Here is a 14,947-nt window from a genome sequence, read left to right on the forward strand (position 1 = left end):
TTTAATTTGTATGTTTGCATTTCCTGTGTGACAAAGCAGAGTACGAGTGGCAAGGATGGTAAGAATTGAGACACAATTAAAAACACAAATACACATTATCCATTGGCTGTACCTTTGCTCAGGAAACACAAAGAGACTAATTCCATGAACAATTGAACACTAACACTATTTAAAATAATGTAAAATAGCAATATTCTAGGAATTAGGATATTTTAATAATTGTTTTATGGCCAGTGTTTTATGTTCTGAAATAATAAAAATTCACAGCAATTAGGTCAATGATCTGTGACATATCTTGTAACATTTCTACAGCCAGGAGAATAAAATTTAGCACATGGGAAATTGGATACAATTTGGTTTCTTTTTGGAAACTGTAAATTGTTGCTTTTCTTTCTAAAATGCAGTAGAACATTTCATTGTTCTTCCTTAGATGGAATTGGGATGTCTTGCTCTTTTTTCCTTACGTAAAGTCTTGACATTTTGTTCTTCTTACTTATCTGAAGATGGCACATTCTTCTTTTTACTCTTATCTGTTCTTCTTCGTGTGAGAAAAGCCAAAACTAAGGAGCATAATAAAAGAACAAAACGAATCAACCAAAGTAGTTGCAGGTAATGGATATTTTGCTGCATATTTTTCTGAGGGGGTGGCCCACTATCTATACTACCTCCCCTGCCTTCTTTCAGGCAGAAGGGAGGATCCCACTCATAGTTGCAATGGCAGTTCTGTCTGTTGTTGCAGACTCCTCTCATATTGCACGTCTCAGGTGAGCAAGAATTTAACAGAAATGACCTATGGACACACTTCCTTGTGATGCAGACATGTTCTGCCCCACACTCTGTTCCATCTTTCACATCACCAATGTCAGGTATGGTCATCCCAAAGTGGTAGTCGGTACCCCAGCAGGTGATGCCATTGAACTGAGTCCAATGCACAGTAGAATGATCTGTCAGATGGGGAAGTTTTGTCACATTTTCACACTGAATCCTCCCACACAAGGTATCTGAGATGTTACATTTATCGTATCTAGTGTGTATGAAACCACAGTTCCCAAAACGGTCACCTCGGGTGTTCATTTCTGTGTAGCAATTCCGATTAGCACTCTTGGCCTCTTTGCCAAAAATGTTCCTACACTGCTCTTCACGGTTATTGCATCGCTTTTCATAGCAGTAGCCACCGCCCTTGCATGACACCCCATTCTGCACATACACATCCTCTGGACAATGGTAGGATGTCCCATTGCACCACTCTGGGAGATCACATTCATTTTCCTCTTCTCTACAAACTTCGCCTGTTGGCAGGATCTGGCAGTTTTTGCAACAACCCCCGAAAGCACAAGCAGCTCCAGCGCTGAGAGTGCAGTTGGACTCACAGCAGGGATCACCTATACACAAATGTAAAGCGCCACAGTCACACTCTTCTCCTTCTTCAACCACACTGTTCCCACACTGTGCAAGTGTGAAGATGCTCCCTCTATCTGATGAAAGGTACAAGCAATTTCGCCTTGTCATGATGGTGCTCATCAGGTCCATGAAGTTAGCATAGCTGCAGTTGCTGAATCTAGTTGCACTTGTTTTTGATGGAGCCATTATGCATTTTTTATGTCCACATTCACAATTTGGTCCATCATGATTCATACCCAAATTATGACCAATCTCATGTGACACAATGTATGAAAATTCATACAAATTATTGTCCATGAAACTATCAACTCCACAATTAAAATGGGTTAGACATACGGCTTTTTTATAGGCTAAGCCAACAGTAATACCATAGTGCTGCTTTACAAAAAGATGTGCAACATCATGGAGAATGCGGTTATTAAAGCTACTTCTCTTCCAGATGCAAAAACCCGTCAGGAGATGATCTATGTTAGCTATTGGAATTGGGTTGTTTTTAGTCCAGACCTCAATTCCCATTAAAACCACATCAACATCTAGTGCACGCAAAAACTTATTTACTCCATTGACCACAAGTAATACTTCATACTGCACAGCTGTGGTGTTACTTTGGTGATGAAGATAGCGATTATAGTCCACTACCACTGCCAGTTCAAGAAGCCGCCTGTGGGTCCACCAGCCTTTATACCCACTCTGCATCAAAGTGAAGTTAGCACTCTCCTGATCCTTCAGTTGTCGTGCTATTTCATCATCTGTTACTCCACATCTCATGGGTGGCAACTGTGTCTCCTCGCTGTCCACTTTATATATAAAATGTTCAAATGTGGTAGAAAGTATCTTGGGCTCTATTTCATAAACAGTGTCATTTGTCTGTAATATTCCTTGCAACCCACCCAAACAGGTACTGAGGGCAACCAGTGATTCTGGGTCCCCCTCCACATAACCATGATAGTAGCAGTCATTCTGGATAAAAGGTCGTTCCTCAAGGAGAGCGCCTTGGTCTGAGTAGGTAAACACTTGGAAGTGTCTGGATAAAAAATGCTTGTTGACCTTCATGTGTATGACCTGATTCTGACCTCCAAAATGCATTCTGTAAGAGAGCCAATCTTTAGTCTTCATGCCAATGCCAGTGCCTGTTACCTTCATGGGAATCGCCACTTCTGGGGGACCAAGGCGTTGGGAGTGCACAACCTGGAACCATCCATATGAGAACAGACTCACCCACAGCCAGAGTGGCAGGTGAGTGTTCCTCACACACACCAGGGCCTCACTCACAGCCATTATGGAGCCACCCTACACAGACACTGGCGAGAGCAAAATAGGATGGGTGGGTAGCATCACTGTTCCCTCTGATCTGGGTTTTCTGACAGGCTCAGACCATCACAGGTGCACACTGGAAGAGAAAATAAAAAGAAGAGTAGAGACAGGGTTGGCAGTTATGGGAAGGCCTTTGTGAAGGAGAAAGAGAAACAGAAGAGTTAATATGGATTAGTGTTAGACTAAAGACATGACTTAGAATACTGCTTGCATTTGCCCTTAAGAAATCCTAAGGCAATTTGGATCATGTGGCTGAGTTGGTTGAGTGTCGTCCCATACACCAAGAGGACAGCTGGTTCAATGTCTGGGTTGTAGATTCAATCTTCAGTTGGGGGTATGCATGAGGTAGTAGACCAATATTTCTCTCTCATTGTTATTTCTTTTTCTCTCTCCTTTTCCCTTCCTTTATCTGTAAAAATCAATAAAAACATATTTAAAGAAGGAGAAATTGCAAGGCAGTGTGGGACTGTATATAAACATGATGATTGGTCATCGACTGACACCTTTTTAACCTAGATGAATGATACATAGGTTTTAATGCTACTGTTGTTTAACTACATCAACATGAGTGAACATGTTTAGTCTATACAAATAAATGGGTAATATGCAAATTGGTCACAACACCCTCTCAGTAACAACCGAACAATGACTGACCAGCAGGCTTCATGGGGAAACCAGGCCAGCAGGGGCAGCAGTGAGGGGCAACCAGGCAGTGAGGGGCGACCAGTCCAGTGAAGGAGCACAGTTTGGGGTGACCATGCTGGTGGTGGGGGGCAGTTGTGTGCGACTGGGCCAGCAGGGGCAGTTGAGGGTGACCGGGACAGTGGGGGGGGGGCAGTTGGGGGTGACTAGGCCAGTGGGGGGCAATTGCGGGTGACCAGTTTAGCAGGGAGGGCACTACAGTGTGACCAGGCTGGCAGGGGTGCACTATTGGGTGACCAGGACAGCAGGGGGGGCACTATGGTGTGACCAGGCCAGCGAATGGGGAAGTTAGGAGTGACCAAGCTGGCAGGCAGAGGCAGTTAGAGTTGATCAGCCAGGCAGGGGGGCAGTTCGGGGTGATCAGGCAGGCAGGCAGGCAGGCAGGTAAGCAGTTAGGAGCTAGCTGTGCCAGCAGTCGGACATCTCCCGAGGATTGGATAGAGTCCAGGCTGGGCTGAGGGGAACACCCGTCCCATGCACAAATTTTGTGCACGAGGCCTCTAGTCCTACCTAATAAAGCAGCAATATACAAATTGACCGCACCTTTGCTATGCCTAAGCCACTCCCACCAGCCAAGCCACGCCCACCAGCCAATCAGCATGAGTATGCAAATAAACCAGACTAAGATGGCGGGTAATTTGCATACATAGGCACCCTGAGCTGACCCCCTGGCACAGATTTCAGGGAGCTGGGTGTCTGCTGGGCTCCAGGCCAAAAGCCCCCAACGGGGGGCTTTTGGCCTGGTGCATGAGCAGACCCCCTGCCATCGGAGGCGGGTGCTGGGACTGGCAGGCGCTGGCTCCAGCCAAACCCCGCAGAGCCAGCAAAGGCAGGAGGAACCTAAGCCACGCCCCGATCGGACCCGGACTGGCAGGCTCTGGCTCTAGCCAAGCCCTGCAGTGCCCACCGCCTCAGGCAGAACCCAAGCCACGCCCCGATTGGGGACCTTGACTGGCTCCAGCCAAGCCCCGCAGAGCCAGCAAAGGCAGGAGGAACCCAAGCCACGCCCTGATCGGGACCGGACTGGCAGGCACTGGCTCCAGCCAAGCCCTGCAGTGCCCACCACCTCAGGCGGAACCCAAGCCAAGCCCAGATCAGGGACCCGGGCAGGCAGCATGGGTCAGCGCCCTAGCCACTGCCCTGATCCAAGCCACCATCACACCGCCTGTCTGTTCCAAGCTACAATGTATTCCTGTTTCCTGCTCGAGCCCACAGGGGGCCTGGACAAGCAACAGGGGGCAAAGCCCTAGGCCGGTGCTTGCCTGGATCGTGGACCCAGGCTGGCGGCGTGTGCAGTACCGCACACTGCTGGTGGGATCCAAGCCGAGCGGACCTGGGCAACTTCTGCCAAGGCCCGCCTGTGGGCTCGAGCAGAGGGAGAAAGCTGGCAGCTTAGAGGGCATTGCTCCCTCTGGAGCCCCAGCTTCCGCATCTCAGCTGTGAAAATTGACAAATGGTAGGAGGAAGTCCCACCCCCACAGAAACGACCAGAATCAGCCCGTGGTCACACAGCTCAAAGGCCTGACAGTTAATACTCATTCACCTGTATCTCAGACCGTGGCAGTAGAGAGGTGGGACTATGTCCAAAGAAAAACTGTTGATACAATGTAGCTCTGCAACAGAAAGATGCCGACATTATCGACAGAAAATGTGTGAAGAGCAAAGGGCGTCTGATCTTGAAAGAAGGCGACGCCTGCGACAGAATGTATCTAAAGAGCAACTATTGGAAAAACGTCACTCTGAAGCCGAAAAACACTGGCATCTTCGACAGAAAATGTCTAAAGACCGACGTGCCTATGAAGCTGAAAGAAGGCGGTGGCGAAGACAGAGGTCTAGAGAACAGTCATCAACAAGTACTAGCAACATTGGTAGGAACTGCCTTCTCAGCAATAATGGAGTAGATGAGGATGCAATTCTCGAACATAGTTGTGGTGGAATGACTGTTAGATGTGAATTTTGCCTATCACTAAATTTCTCTGATGAAAAACCATCCGATGGGAAATTTACTCGATCTTGTAGCAAAGGGAAAGTCTGTCCAAATGATACACATTTTCCAGAATACCCAGCATATTTAAAAAGATTAATGACAAACGAAGATTCTGACAGTAAAAATTTCATGGAAAATATTTGATCCATAAATAGTTCTTTTGCTTTTGCTTCCATGGGTGCAAATATTGCATCGCCATCAGGGTATGGGCCATACTGTTTTAGAATACACGGACAAGTTTATCACCGTACTGGAACTTTACATCCTTCGGATGGTGTTTCTCGGAAGTTTGCTCAACTCTATATTTTGGATACAGCTGAAGCTACAAGTTAACGATTAGCAATGCCAGAGAACCAGGGCTGCTCAGAAAGACTCATGGTCAACATCAGTAACCTCATGCATGAAATAAATGAATTAACAAAATCGTACAAAATGCTACTTGAGGTAGAAAAGGAAGCCCAATCTGAAGCAGCAGCAAATGGTATAGCTCCCACAGAAGTAACTATGGCAATTAAATATGATCGTAACAGTGACCCAGGTAGATATAATTCTCCCCGTGTAACCGAGGTTGCTGTCATATTCAGAAACGAAGATGGAGAACCTCCTTTTGAAAGTGACTTGCTCATTCATTGAAACCAGATCCCAATATCCAAGTGCCACTAAAATGAAACAAATCAGTATCCTGTTTCCTACATTAGATGCAATGACATATCCTATTCTTTTTCCACATGGTGAAAAAGGATGGGGAACAGATATTGCATTAAGACTCAAAGACAACAGTGTACGCAACAATAATACTAGACAAAATGTAAGGACACGAGTCACACAAATGCAGTATTATGGATTTCATCTCTCTGTGAGGGACACGTTCAATCCTATTTTAAATGCAGGAAAATTAACTCAACAGTTTATTGTGGATTCATATTAAAAAATGGAAGCAAATCGGATAAATTTCATTAAAGCAAACCAATCTAAGTTGAGAGTTGAAAAATATAGTGGTTTGATGGATTATCTCAAATCTAGATCTGAAAATGACAACGTACCGATTGGTAAAACGATAATACTCCCATCATCTTTTGAGGGTAGTCCCAGAAATATGCAGCAGCAATATCAGGATGCTATGGCAATTGTAACGAAGTATGGCAAGCCCGATTTATTTATAACCATGACATGCAACCCTAAATGGGCAGATATTACAAACAATCTACAATGCTGGCAAAAAGTTGAAAACAGACCTGACTTAGTGGCCAGAGTTTTTAATATTAAGCTGAACGCTCGTTTAAATGATGTATGCAAATTCCATTTATTTGGCAAAGTAATAGCTAAGATTCATGTCATTGAATTTCAGAAACGAGGAGTGCCTCACACTCACATATTATTGATATTAGATAGTGAGTCCAAATTACGTTCAGAAGATGACATTGACCGTATAGTTAAGGCAGAAATTCCAGATGAGGACCAGTGTCCTCGACTTTTTCAAATTGTAAAATCAAATATGGTACATGGACCATGTGGAATACAAAATCCAAATAGTCCATGTATAGAAAATGGAAAATGTTCAAAGGGATATCCGAAAGAATTTCAAAATGTGACCATTAGAAATATTGATGGATATCCCAAATACAAACGAAGATCTGGTAGCACCATGTCTATTGGAAATAAAGTTGTCGATAACACTTGGATTGTCCCTTATACTCCATATTTGTGCCTTAAATATAACTGTCATATAAATGTTGAAGTCTGTGCATCGATTAAAAGTGTCAAATATCTATTTAAATCATCTATAAAGGGCACGATTGTGCAAATATTCAAATTTCTGAAAAAAATATTATCAATCATTACGAAGTACAGGACTTCATGACTCCAGGTATGTGAGCGCTCCTGAGGCTGTTTGGAGACTTTTTGCAATGCGAGTGCATGACCAATCTCATGCAATCACAAGATTAGCTATTCATTTGCCAAATGATCAGAATTTGTATTTTCATGCCAATGATTTTGCTGAAGTTTTAGATAGGGCTAAAAGACATAACTCAACTTTGATGGCTTTGTTCTTATTGAATAGAGAAGACTCTGATGCACGTAATTATTATTATTGGGAGATTCCACAGCATTATGTGTTTAATAATTGTGGACAAAACGCCGAAAGGGTGGGAATAAAGTATTAGGTAGACTGTTCACTGTGAGCTTTAGAGAACCAGAACGATATTACCTTAGACTTTTGCTTCTGCATGTAAAAGGTGCGATAAGTTTTGAGGATCTGCGAACTGTAGGAGGTGTAACTTATGATACATTTCATGAAGCTGCTAAACACCGAGGATTATTACTTGACGACACTATCTGGAAAGATACGATTGACGATGCAATCGTCCTTAATATGCCCAAACAACTACAGCAACTTTTTGCATACATATGTGTGTTTGGATGTCCTTCTGCTGCAGACAAATTAAGGGATGAGAATAAATCTCATTTTATTGAAGATTTCTGTTGGAAATTTCTCCGAAGATAAGGTACCTGTGTGAACTGTGAAATGCATGCCCTTAAAGAAATTCAAGAGGTATTCACATTGCATGGAATGAAATGTTCACATTTCAAACTTCCGGACTATCCTTTATTAATGAATACAAATACATGTGATGAATCGTACGAACGACAACAGGCAGAAGTTTTGATAAATTCTCTGAATGATGAACAGTTGGCAGCCTTTCAGACTATAACTTCAGCCATCGAAGATCAAACTGTACACCCCAAATGCTTTTTCTTGGATGGTCCAGGTGGTAGTGGAAAAACATATCTGTATAAAGTTTTAATATATTATATTAGAGGTCGTGGTGGTACTGTTTTACCCACAGCATCTACAGGAATTGCTGCAAATTTACTTTGGTGGAAGAACCTTTCATTCCCAATATAAATTACCAATTCCATTAACTGAAACTTCAATTTCTAGACTCGATATAAAGAGCGAAGTTGCTAAAACCATTGAAAAGGCCCAACTTATTATTATTGATGAATGCACCATGGCATCCAGTCATGCTATAAACGCCATAGACAGATTACTAAGAGAAATTATGAATTTGAATGTTGCATTTGGTGGGAAAGTTCTCCTTCTTGGGGGAGAGTTTCGACAATGTCTCAGTATTGTGCCGCATGCTATGCGATCAGCCATAGTACAAACAAGTTTAAAGTACTGTGATGTTTGGGGATGTTTCAGAAAGTTGTCTCTTACAACAAATATGAGATCAGAGGATTCTGCTTATAGTGAATGGTTAGTAAAACTTGGAGATGGCAAACTTGATAGCAGTTTTCATTTAGGAATGGATATTATTGAAATTCCCCATGAAATGATTTGTATTGAATCTATTATTGAAGCCACCTTTGGAAATAGTATATCTATAGATAATATTAAGAATATATCTAAATGTGTGATTCTTTGTCCAAAAAATGAGCACGTTCAAAAATTAAATGAAGAAATTTTGGATATACTTGATGGAGATTTTCACACATATTTGAGTGATGATTCCATTGACTCAACAGATGATGCTGAAAAGGAAAATTTTCCCATTGAATTTCTAAATAGTATTACTCCTTCAGGAATGCCATGACATAAATTAAAATTGAAAGTGGCTGCAATCATCATGCTATTGAGAAATCTTAATAGTAAATGGGGTCTTTGTAATGGTACCAGATTTATTATCAAAAGATTACGACCTAACATTATTGAAGCTGAAGTATTAACAGGATCTGCAGAGGGAGAGGTTGTTCTGATTCCAAGAACTGATTTGTCCCCATCTGACACTGGCCTCCCATTTAAATTGATTCGATGACAGTTTCCTATGATGACAGCATTTGCGATGACTATTAATAAATCACAAGGACAAACTCTAGACAGAGTAGGAATATTCCTACCTGAACCCGTTTTCGGACATGGTCAGTTATATGTTGCTTTCTCTCGAGTTCAAAGAGCATGTGACATTAAAGTTAAAGTTGTAAATACTTTATCTCAAGGGAAATTAGTCGAGCACTCTGAAAGTGTTTTCACTCTTAAAGTGGTATACAGGGAGATATTAGAATAAGTTTAATCACTTTATCAGTCATTATTTGCATCAATATTGTTTTTATATTATGAGTTTGTTATTGTTATATCATTTTGTTATTATTTATTAATAAAATTATGATTATTTTCATATACACTGTACTCATTTCCTTTTATTTCTCACACTTTTATTATAGAGAGAGGGCAAATAGCAATATTAAAATATTTCCTCTAATTAATTCCCTTTTAATGTGCACGAATTTCGTGCACCGGGCCAATAGTAAATATATAAAAAAAATGGACTTATTGGAAAGGTGAACATATGTCATGTTTGAGAAGGAGTCCCTATTTATAATTAATAACTTGATATAAATATTAATATACTAGAGGCCCAGAGCACATGACATTGTGTGCAGTTAGGGTCCCTAGGCCTAGCCTGGCCTCCGTTGCATTGTCTCTGCCGCCCTGCGATGCTACATGAAGCTCCCCACCCCAGGATGCTCCGCGATGCTCACAGCCCCTCGACTGCTCTGAGAGGCTTCCCCCACCCCTTGACTGCTCTGTGAAGCTTGCTGCTGCCCCGTGAAGCTTGCCTCTGTATGATCTGCAAAACTCCCCCCACCCCACCACTGTTCCATGAGGCTCCTGACCCCGCAACTGCTCTGTTTAACTCCCCTGCCCCAGGACTCCTTCACGAAATTTGCTGCTATCTGGATGACTGCTCTGCTAAGCTCATGGCCACCCTGTGAAGCAGCCCACCACTGCCGCTCACCATGAGGGGGCTGCTGGCGGAGAGAGGGTACTGAGAGGTGCTCCATGCACTTCATGGTGACTGGTCGCCCAAGCTCTTGACACCACCAAGCTCTTTTTATATATTAGGGTAGATTTTCTTTTCAATTTTTTATTTTTAAAAATATATATTTTTAATTTTCAATTACAGTTGACATACAATATTATATATTGTTGTTAGGAATACTCCTAGTGAGTAGACCTTATATAACTTACAAGTAATTATCCCAATGAATCTCAGACCTATCTAATAAAATACATGCATAGTTGTTAGAATATTATTAACTGTAATCCCTCTGCTGTACTTCACATTCCCATAAATATTCTGTTACTACCAATTGTACTTCTTAATCCCTTCAACATTATTTACCAAGCCCCTCAATCCTCTTCACACCTGGAAATCATCAAAATATTCTCTGTATCTATGAGTCTTTTTCTTCTCTTCTTATTCCTTAATTTTCTTTTTTTAAAAAAATTCAATTGTTGATACATATGTATTTATTGCCATTTTACATTTTATTTTAGTTTTTCAGCTTTATTAAGCTGTAATTGATAAATAAAATGATAAGATCTTTGAAGTGCATGAAACATTCCTTTATTTACTTATTTTAAAATTTATCTTCATTTTTGAAAGTATTACAGATGTTCCCTTCATTTCCATTGACCTCTCCTCCTCCCCACTTTTGTCCCCTCTCCAGGCCTTCAGCCCACTATTGTCTATGTCCATGGGTTTTGCATGTATTGCCTGTAAGTTCTTTGGTTGATCTCTTCCCTCACCCCCCTCCCTTCCCTGTGAGGATTCTCAGTCTGTTCCATGCTTCAATGTCTCTGGATATATTTTATTTGTCATTTTATGTTGTTCATTAGATTTCATATATAAGTGAGGTCATGTGATACTTGTCTTTGTCTGAGTGACTTATTTCACTTAGCATAAGACTCATTAGGTTCCTCCATGTTGTCTTAAAGGATAAGAGATTCTTCTTTTTTATACAGCTGCATAGTATTCGATGGTGTAAATTAGGGGTGTGAAATGTCTGATCTGCAGACTGTCCAAGGCCCACTAAATCATTTGGTCTGGTGCTGCCAAGGCATTAGGGGTGAGTTAATTAAATGCTTGTCCAAATATTGCAGGCTAAGTTTTAATTTTGTATGGTCTGCCCATATGATGTTATAAATATCCAAATGGCCTCTGGTAGAAAAAAGGTTCCCCAGTCCTGGACATGCACTGCTGGGGTTCTTGTTTTGGCATTAAGAAGTGTTCAGCAATCTGGAGAAAGGCTGTGTGTAACTTAAGGAAGAGTCCAGAGACAAAAGATAATTTTGAAAGGCATTGGGCGTCAGAGGAGCCTAGCTAAAGAAAAGAAGTTCTCTTTGTCTCAGGACCCCTTGCTTTTTATTAACACAAATTGTCTAAGGCTAGGTGGAGATTTACAGTTCAAAGGGTAGGGTTTCGTACAGAAGCATTGTCAGATTGGGGAATTGCCTGAGGCTGTTCAGGTGTTTGGCCAGTAAGAGGCAATAACATATAGATTAAGATGCCCTGAGCTGTCTGGCAGCAATCAATCAATTTAATGCATCCTTTTCAGGTTTGGGCCATTAGACTTTTCCAACAGGCAATGACATATGTGACTCAGCCCTTGTTGAGTCCCCAAGTTCCATCAACCTTTTGATGAAACTCTTGCAATTATGAAATGCTGGAATTGGCTTCCAGCAATGCACCACAGTTTTTGTTGTTTTATTAAAGTCCATTCATCTACTGATGGGCATTTGGGCTGTTTTCAGATCTTACCTATTGTAAGTAACACTGCTATGAACATAGGAGTGCATATATTCTTTCTGATTGGTGTTTCAGAGTTCTTAGGATATATTCCTATCAGAGAGATCACTGGGTCAAGTGGCAGTTCCATTTTTAACTTTTTGAGGCAACTCCACACTGTTTTCCATAGTGGCCGTACTAATCTGCATTCGTACCAGCAGTGTACTAGGGATTCTTTTTTCTCCACATCTTCATCAGCATTTGTTGTTTGTTGACTTATTGTTGGTAGCCATTCAGGCAGGTGTGAGATGATATTTCATTGTTGTTTTAATTTGTATCTCTCTGATGATTATAGTGATTAAGCATTTTTTTTGTATGCCTCTTTGTCATTTGTATATCCTCTTTGGAGAAGTGCCTATATAGAATCTCTGCCCATATTTTAACTGGATTGTCTGTCTTTCTTTTGTTGAGCTGAATGAGTACTTTATATATTTTGGAAATTAACCCCTTATCAAATGTATCATTGGCAAATATGTTCTCCCTTTTCACTTTGATGCTAGTTTCTTTTGCTGTGCAGAGCTTTTATTTTGATGTAGTCTCACTTGTTTATTTTTTCCTTTGTTTCTCTTGCCCTAAGCCCAGTTTGGGAGCCTTTTTTTCTGCCAAGGGCTACTTGGATATATATAACTTCATTCGCTTAATATAATTCACTTATAATAAATTTATATTCCTACGAAAAAGCTCCTAGATTTATTGAATTTTGAATCCTGCCAGTGGTTGCCTTGGTAGGGCCAGACCAAATGATTTCACAAGCCTTATACTGTCCATGGGCCACATGTTCCCCACCCCTGCTTTAGGCATTATATCAATGAAAATTTTGCTACATGAGTTGTGTGATATTTTGCTGCCCACCTTTTCTTCTTATCCATTCAGCTAGTCTAGTGGTTGGCAAACTCATTAGTTAACAGAAACAAATATCAACAGTACAACGATTGAAATTTCTTTTGAGAGCCACATTTTTTAAACTTAATCTATATAGGTAGGTACATTGTTATTAACTTAATTAGGGCACTCCTTTTTAAAACTCAAGGGGCCAAAGAGTTGCATGTGGCTCTCGAGCCGCAGTTTGCTGACCACTGAGCTAGCCTATGTCTTCAGATTGGAGCATTTAAGACATTTCCATTTAAGGTTGTTATTGATAGGTACATATTTATTCTTTATGCCTGTGTTCCTCCCTCTCCCTTCATTTCTTCTTGTTACAACAGTCCCTTTAGCATATCTTGCATTGCTGTTTTGGTGGTAATTAACACTTTTAGTGTTGTTGTTGTTTTTTCTGTCTGCAAAGTTCCTAATTTCACCTTCAACTTTGAGTGATAGCCTTACTGGGTAGAGTAGTGGATTCATTCCTCTATATACTTTATGCTGCTGCCTTCTGGCCTGAAATTTTTCCACTGAGAAATCTGCTCACAGTACACTGGGAGCTCCCTTATAGATAACTTTCTGTCTCTCTTACAGACTTTAAGATTCTTTCTGTGTTGGAAGAATTCAGGAACCAAGATGGAGTAAACACTGGTACTGCACCATATCAAAATTACAACTAAGATACAGAACAACCATCATTCAGAACCTCCTGATATCTGGCTGAATGGAAGTCCTACAATTAGAGAGTTAAAGAAGAAAGCACATTGAGACAGGTAGGAGGGTGGAGGAATGGAATGGGCTAGTTTTACACCCACGTGTCATGTGTTTTTAATTGGGAGGGTTATCTTAGCTGAAGAAATCTCCTGTGTAGAGCATGGGGTCCCAGCCATACACCAGGCCCCCAGTCCATGGTTTTAGAGCCTGGAAGAGAAGTCCCCATAACTTCAGGCTGTAAAACCAGTGGGAATTGTGGCTGAGTGACATGGAGCTGCTGGAGTCCCAGGCAGTTCCTCTGAAAGGGTCCACACATGAACTTACTTGGATCACTCTCTCTGAGCTGCAGTGTTGGTGCAGAAACTTGAAATGATCCAGGGCATACAGGGAGAAAATAAATTGTTTGGCAACATGGAAAGAACTTGGGGGCAGCTTTTTCCCAGACAAAAGTGCTGGGGCCTCCCCCACAGGCACCATACCTGAGTCTCTATCAACTTGGTCCACAGTGCCTGCCCCACCCTGGTGATTCTCTGAGATCCTGCCTCATCCAAGTTGTTTTCAGTGGCTTTTCCATATGAATGACATGTTTGGCTCAGATTTCAAATTTTCCTAAAAGCTTTCAAATAAGCAGCAGTTGGAATAAATCTTCCCCATACCTCTTGATAAGTGGCTTGAGGCCTAGCACAAGCAGCAGCTTGCCAAGGTTCACAGCGTGGCGTCTCCTGGGCCAAAACAAGTACTGGCCATCTGAAAATCATTCTGTAGCTTGTGCTGGTCACAGGCCAGTGGCTGACTTTTAAACTTATGGCAGGCTCCAGAGCCAGTGCACCTGATTGATACCATACCAGATTAGAACCCTTCCATATCCATGAGTGACAAAAGGTTGGGCTGTTGAGCATCAAAGCCTCACTGAAGCATGTCCTGCTCCATAGGGTGTTTACTGCAAAGCAAGTCTTTCACTGTAGTTGTAACTAGTCCTCACAGCTAGTTGGCCTGGGGATCAATTCCTTCCAGTGACACTATTAGCAATCAAGGCTCAACTATAATAGGACAGTGCAAGGAGATCACACAGGGGTGTACCTAGAATTCCCAGATTAGGTTACAGAGGCTGAGCCACTGAGTCCTATAGGATAGTTACTACACAAGGCCAGGCTACCAATTTCAGGAGACCTAGCAGCTCTACAGAATACATAGAAACAGCCAAAATATGGAAACAATCATGTCACAAATGAAAGAAGAGAGTAAATCTCCAGGAAAAGAACTAAATAAAATAGAAGGAAGCAAACTGTTAGATACAGAGTTCAAAACAATGGTTATAAGGATGCTCAAGGAA

The 14,947-nt window shown here is 41.6% G+C and overlaps 1 protein-coding gene across 1 annotated transcript in view; it reads right to left on the bottom strand.

Annotated features, from left to right (window-relative positions):
- Nucleotides 1-202: 202 nt before the first annotated feature.
- The window catches only part of LOC103294470 (disintegrin and metalloproteinase domain-containing protein 20-like), a 30,104-nt gene continuing 15,359 nt past the window's right edge, over nucleotides 203-14,947 (bottom strand). The window contains exon 2 of the mRNA XM_054717630.1: nucleotides 203-2,791. Coding sequence (XP_054573605.1) covers nucleotides 490-2,679 — 2,190 coding nt within the window. The 5' untranslated portion in view covers nucleotides 2,680-2,791 and the 3' untranslated portion in view covers nucleotides 203-489. The remainder of the gene's footprint in view (nucleotides 2,792-14,947) is intronic.

Source organism: Eptesicus fuscus, chromosome 6 (genome assembly GCF_027574615.1).
Source record: "Eptesicus fuscus isolate TK198812 chromosome 6, DD_ASM_mEF_20220401, whole genome shotgun sequence".
Taxonomy (NCBI): Eukaryota; Metazoa; Chordata; class Mammalia; order Chiroptera; family Vespertilionidae; genus Eptesicus; species Eptesicus fuscus.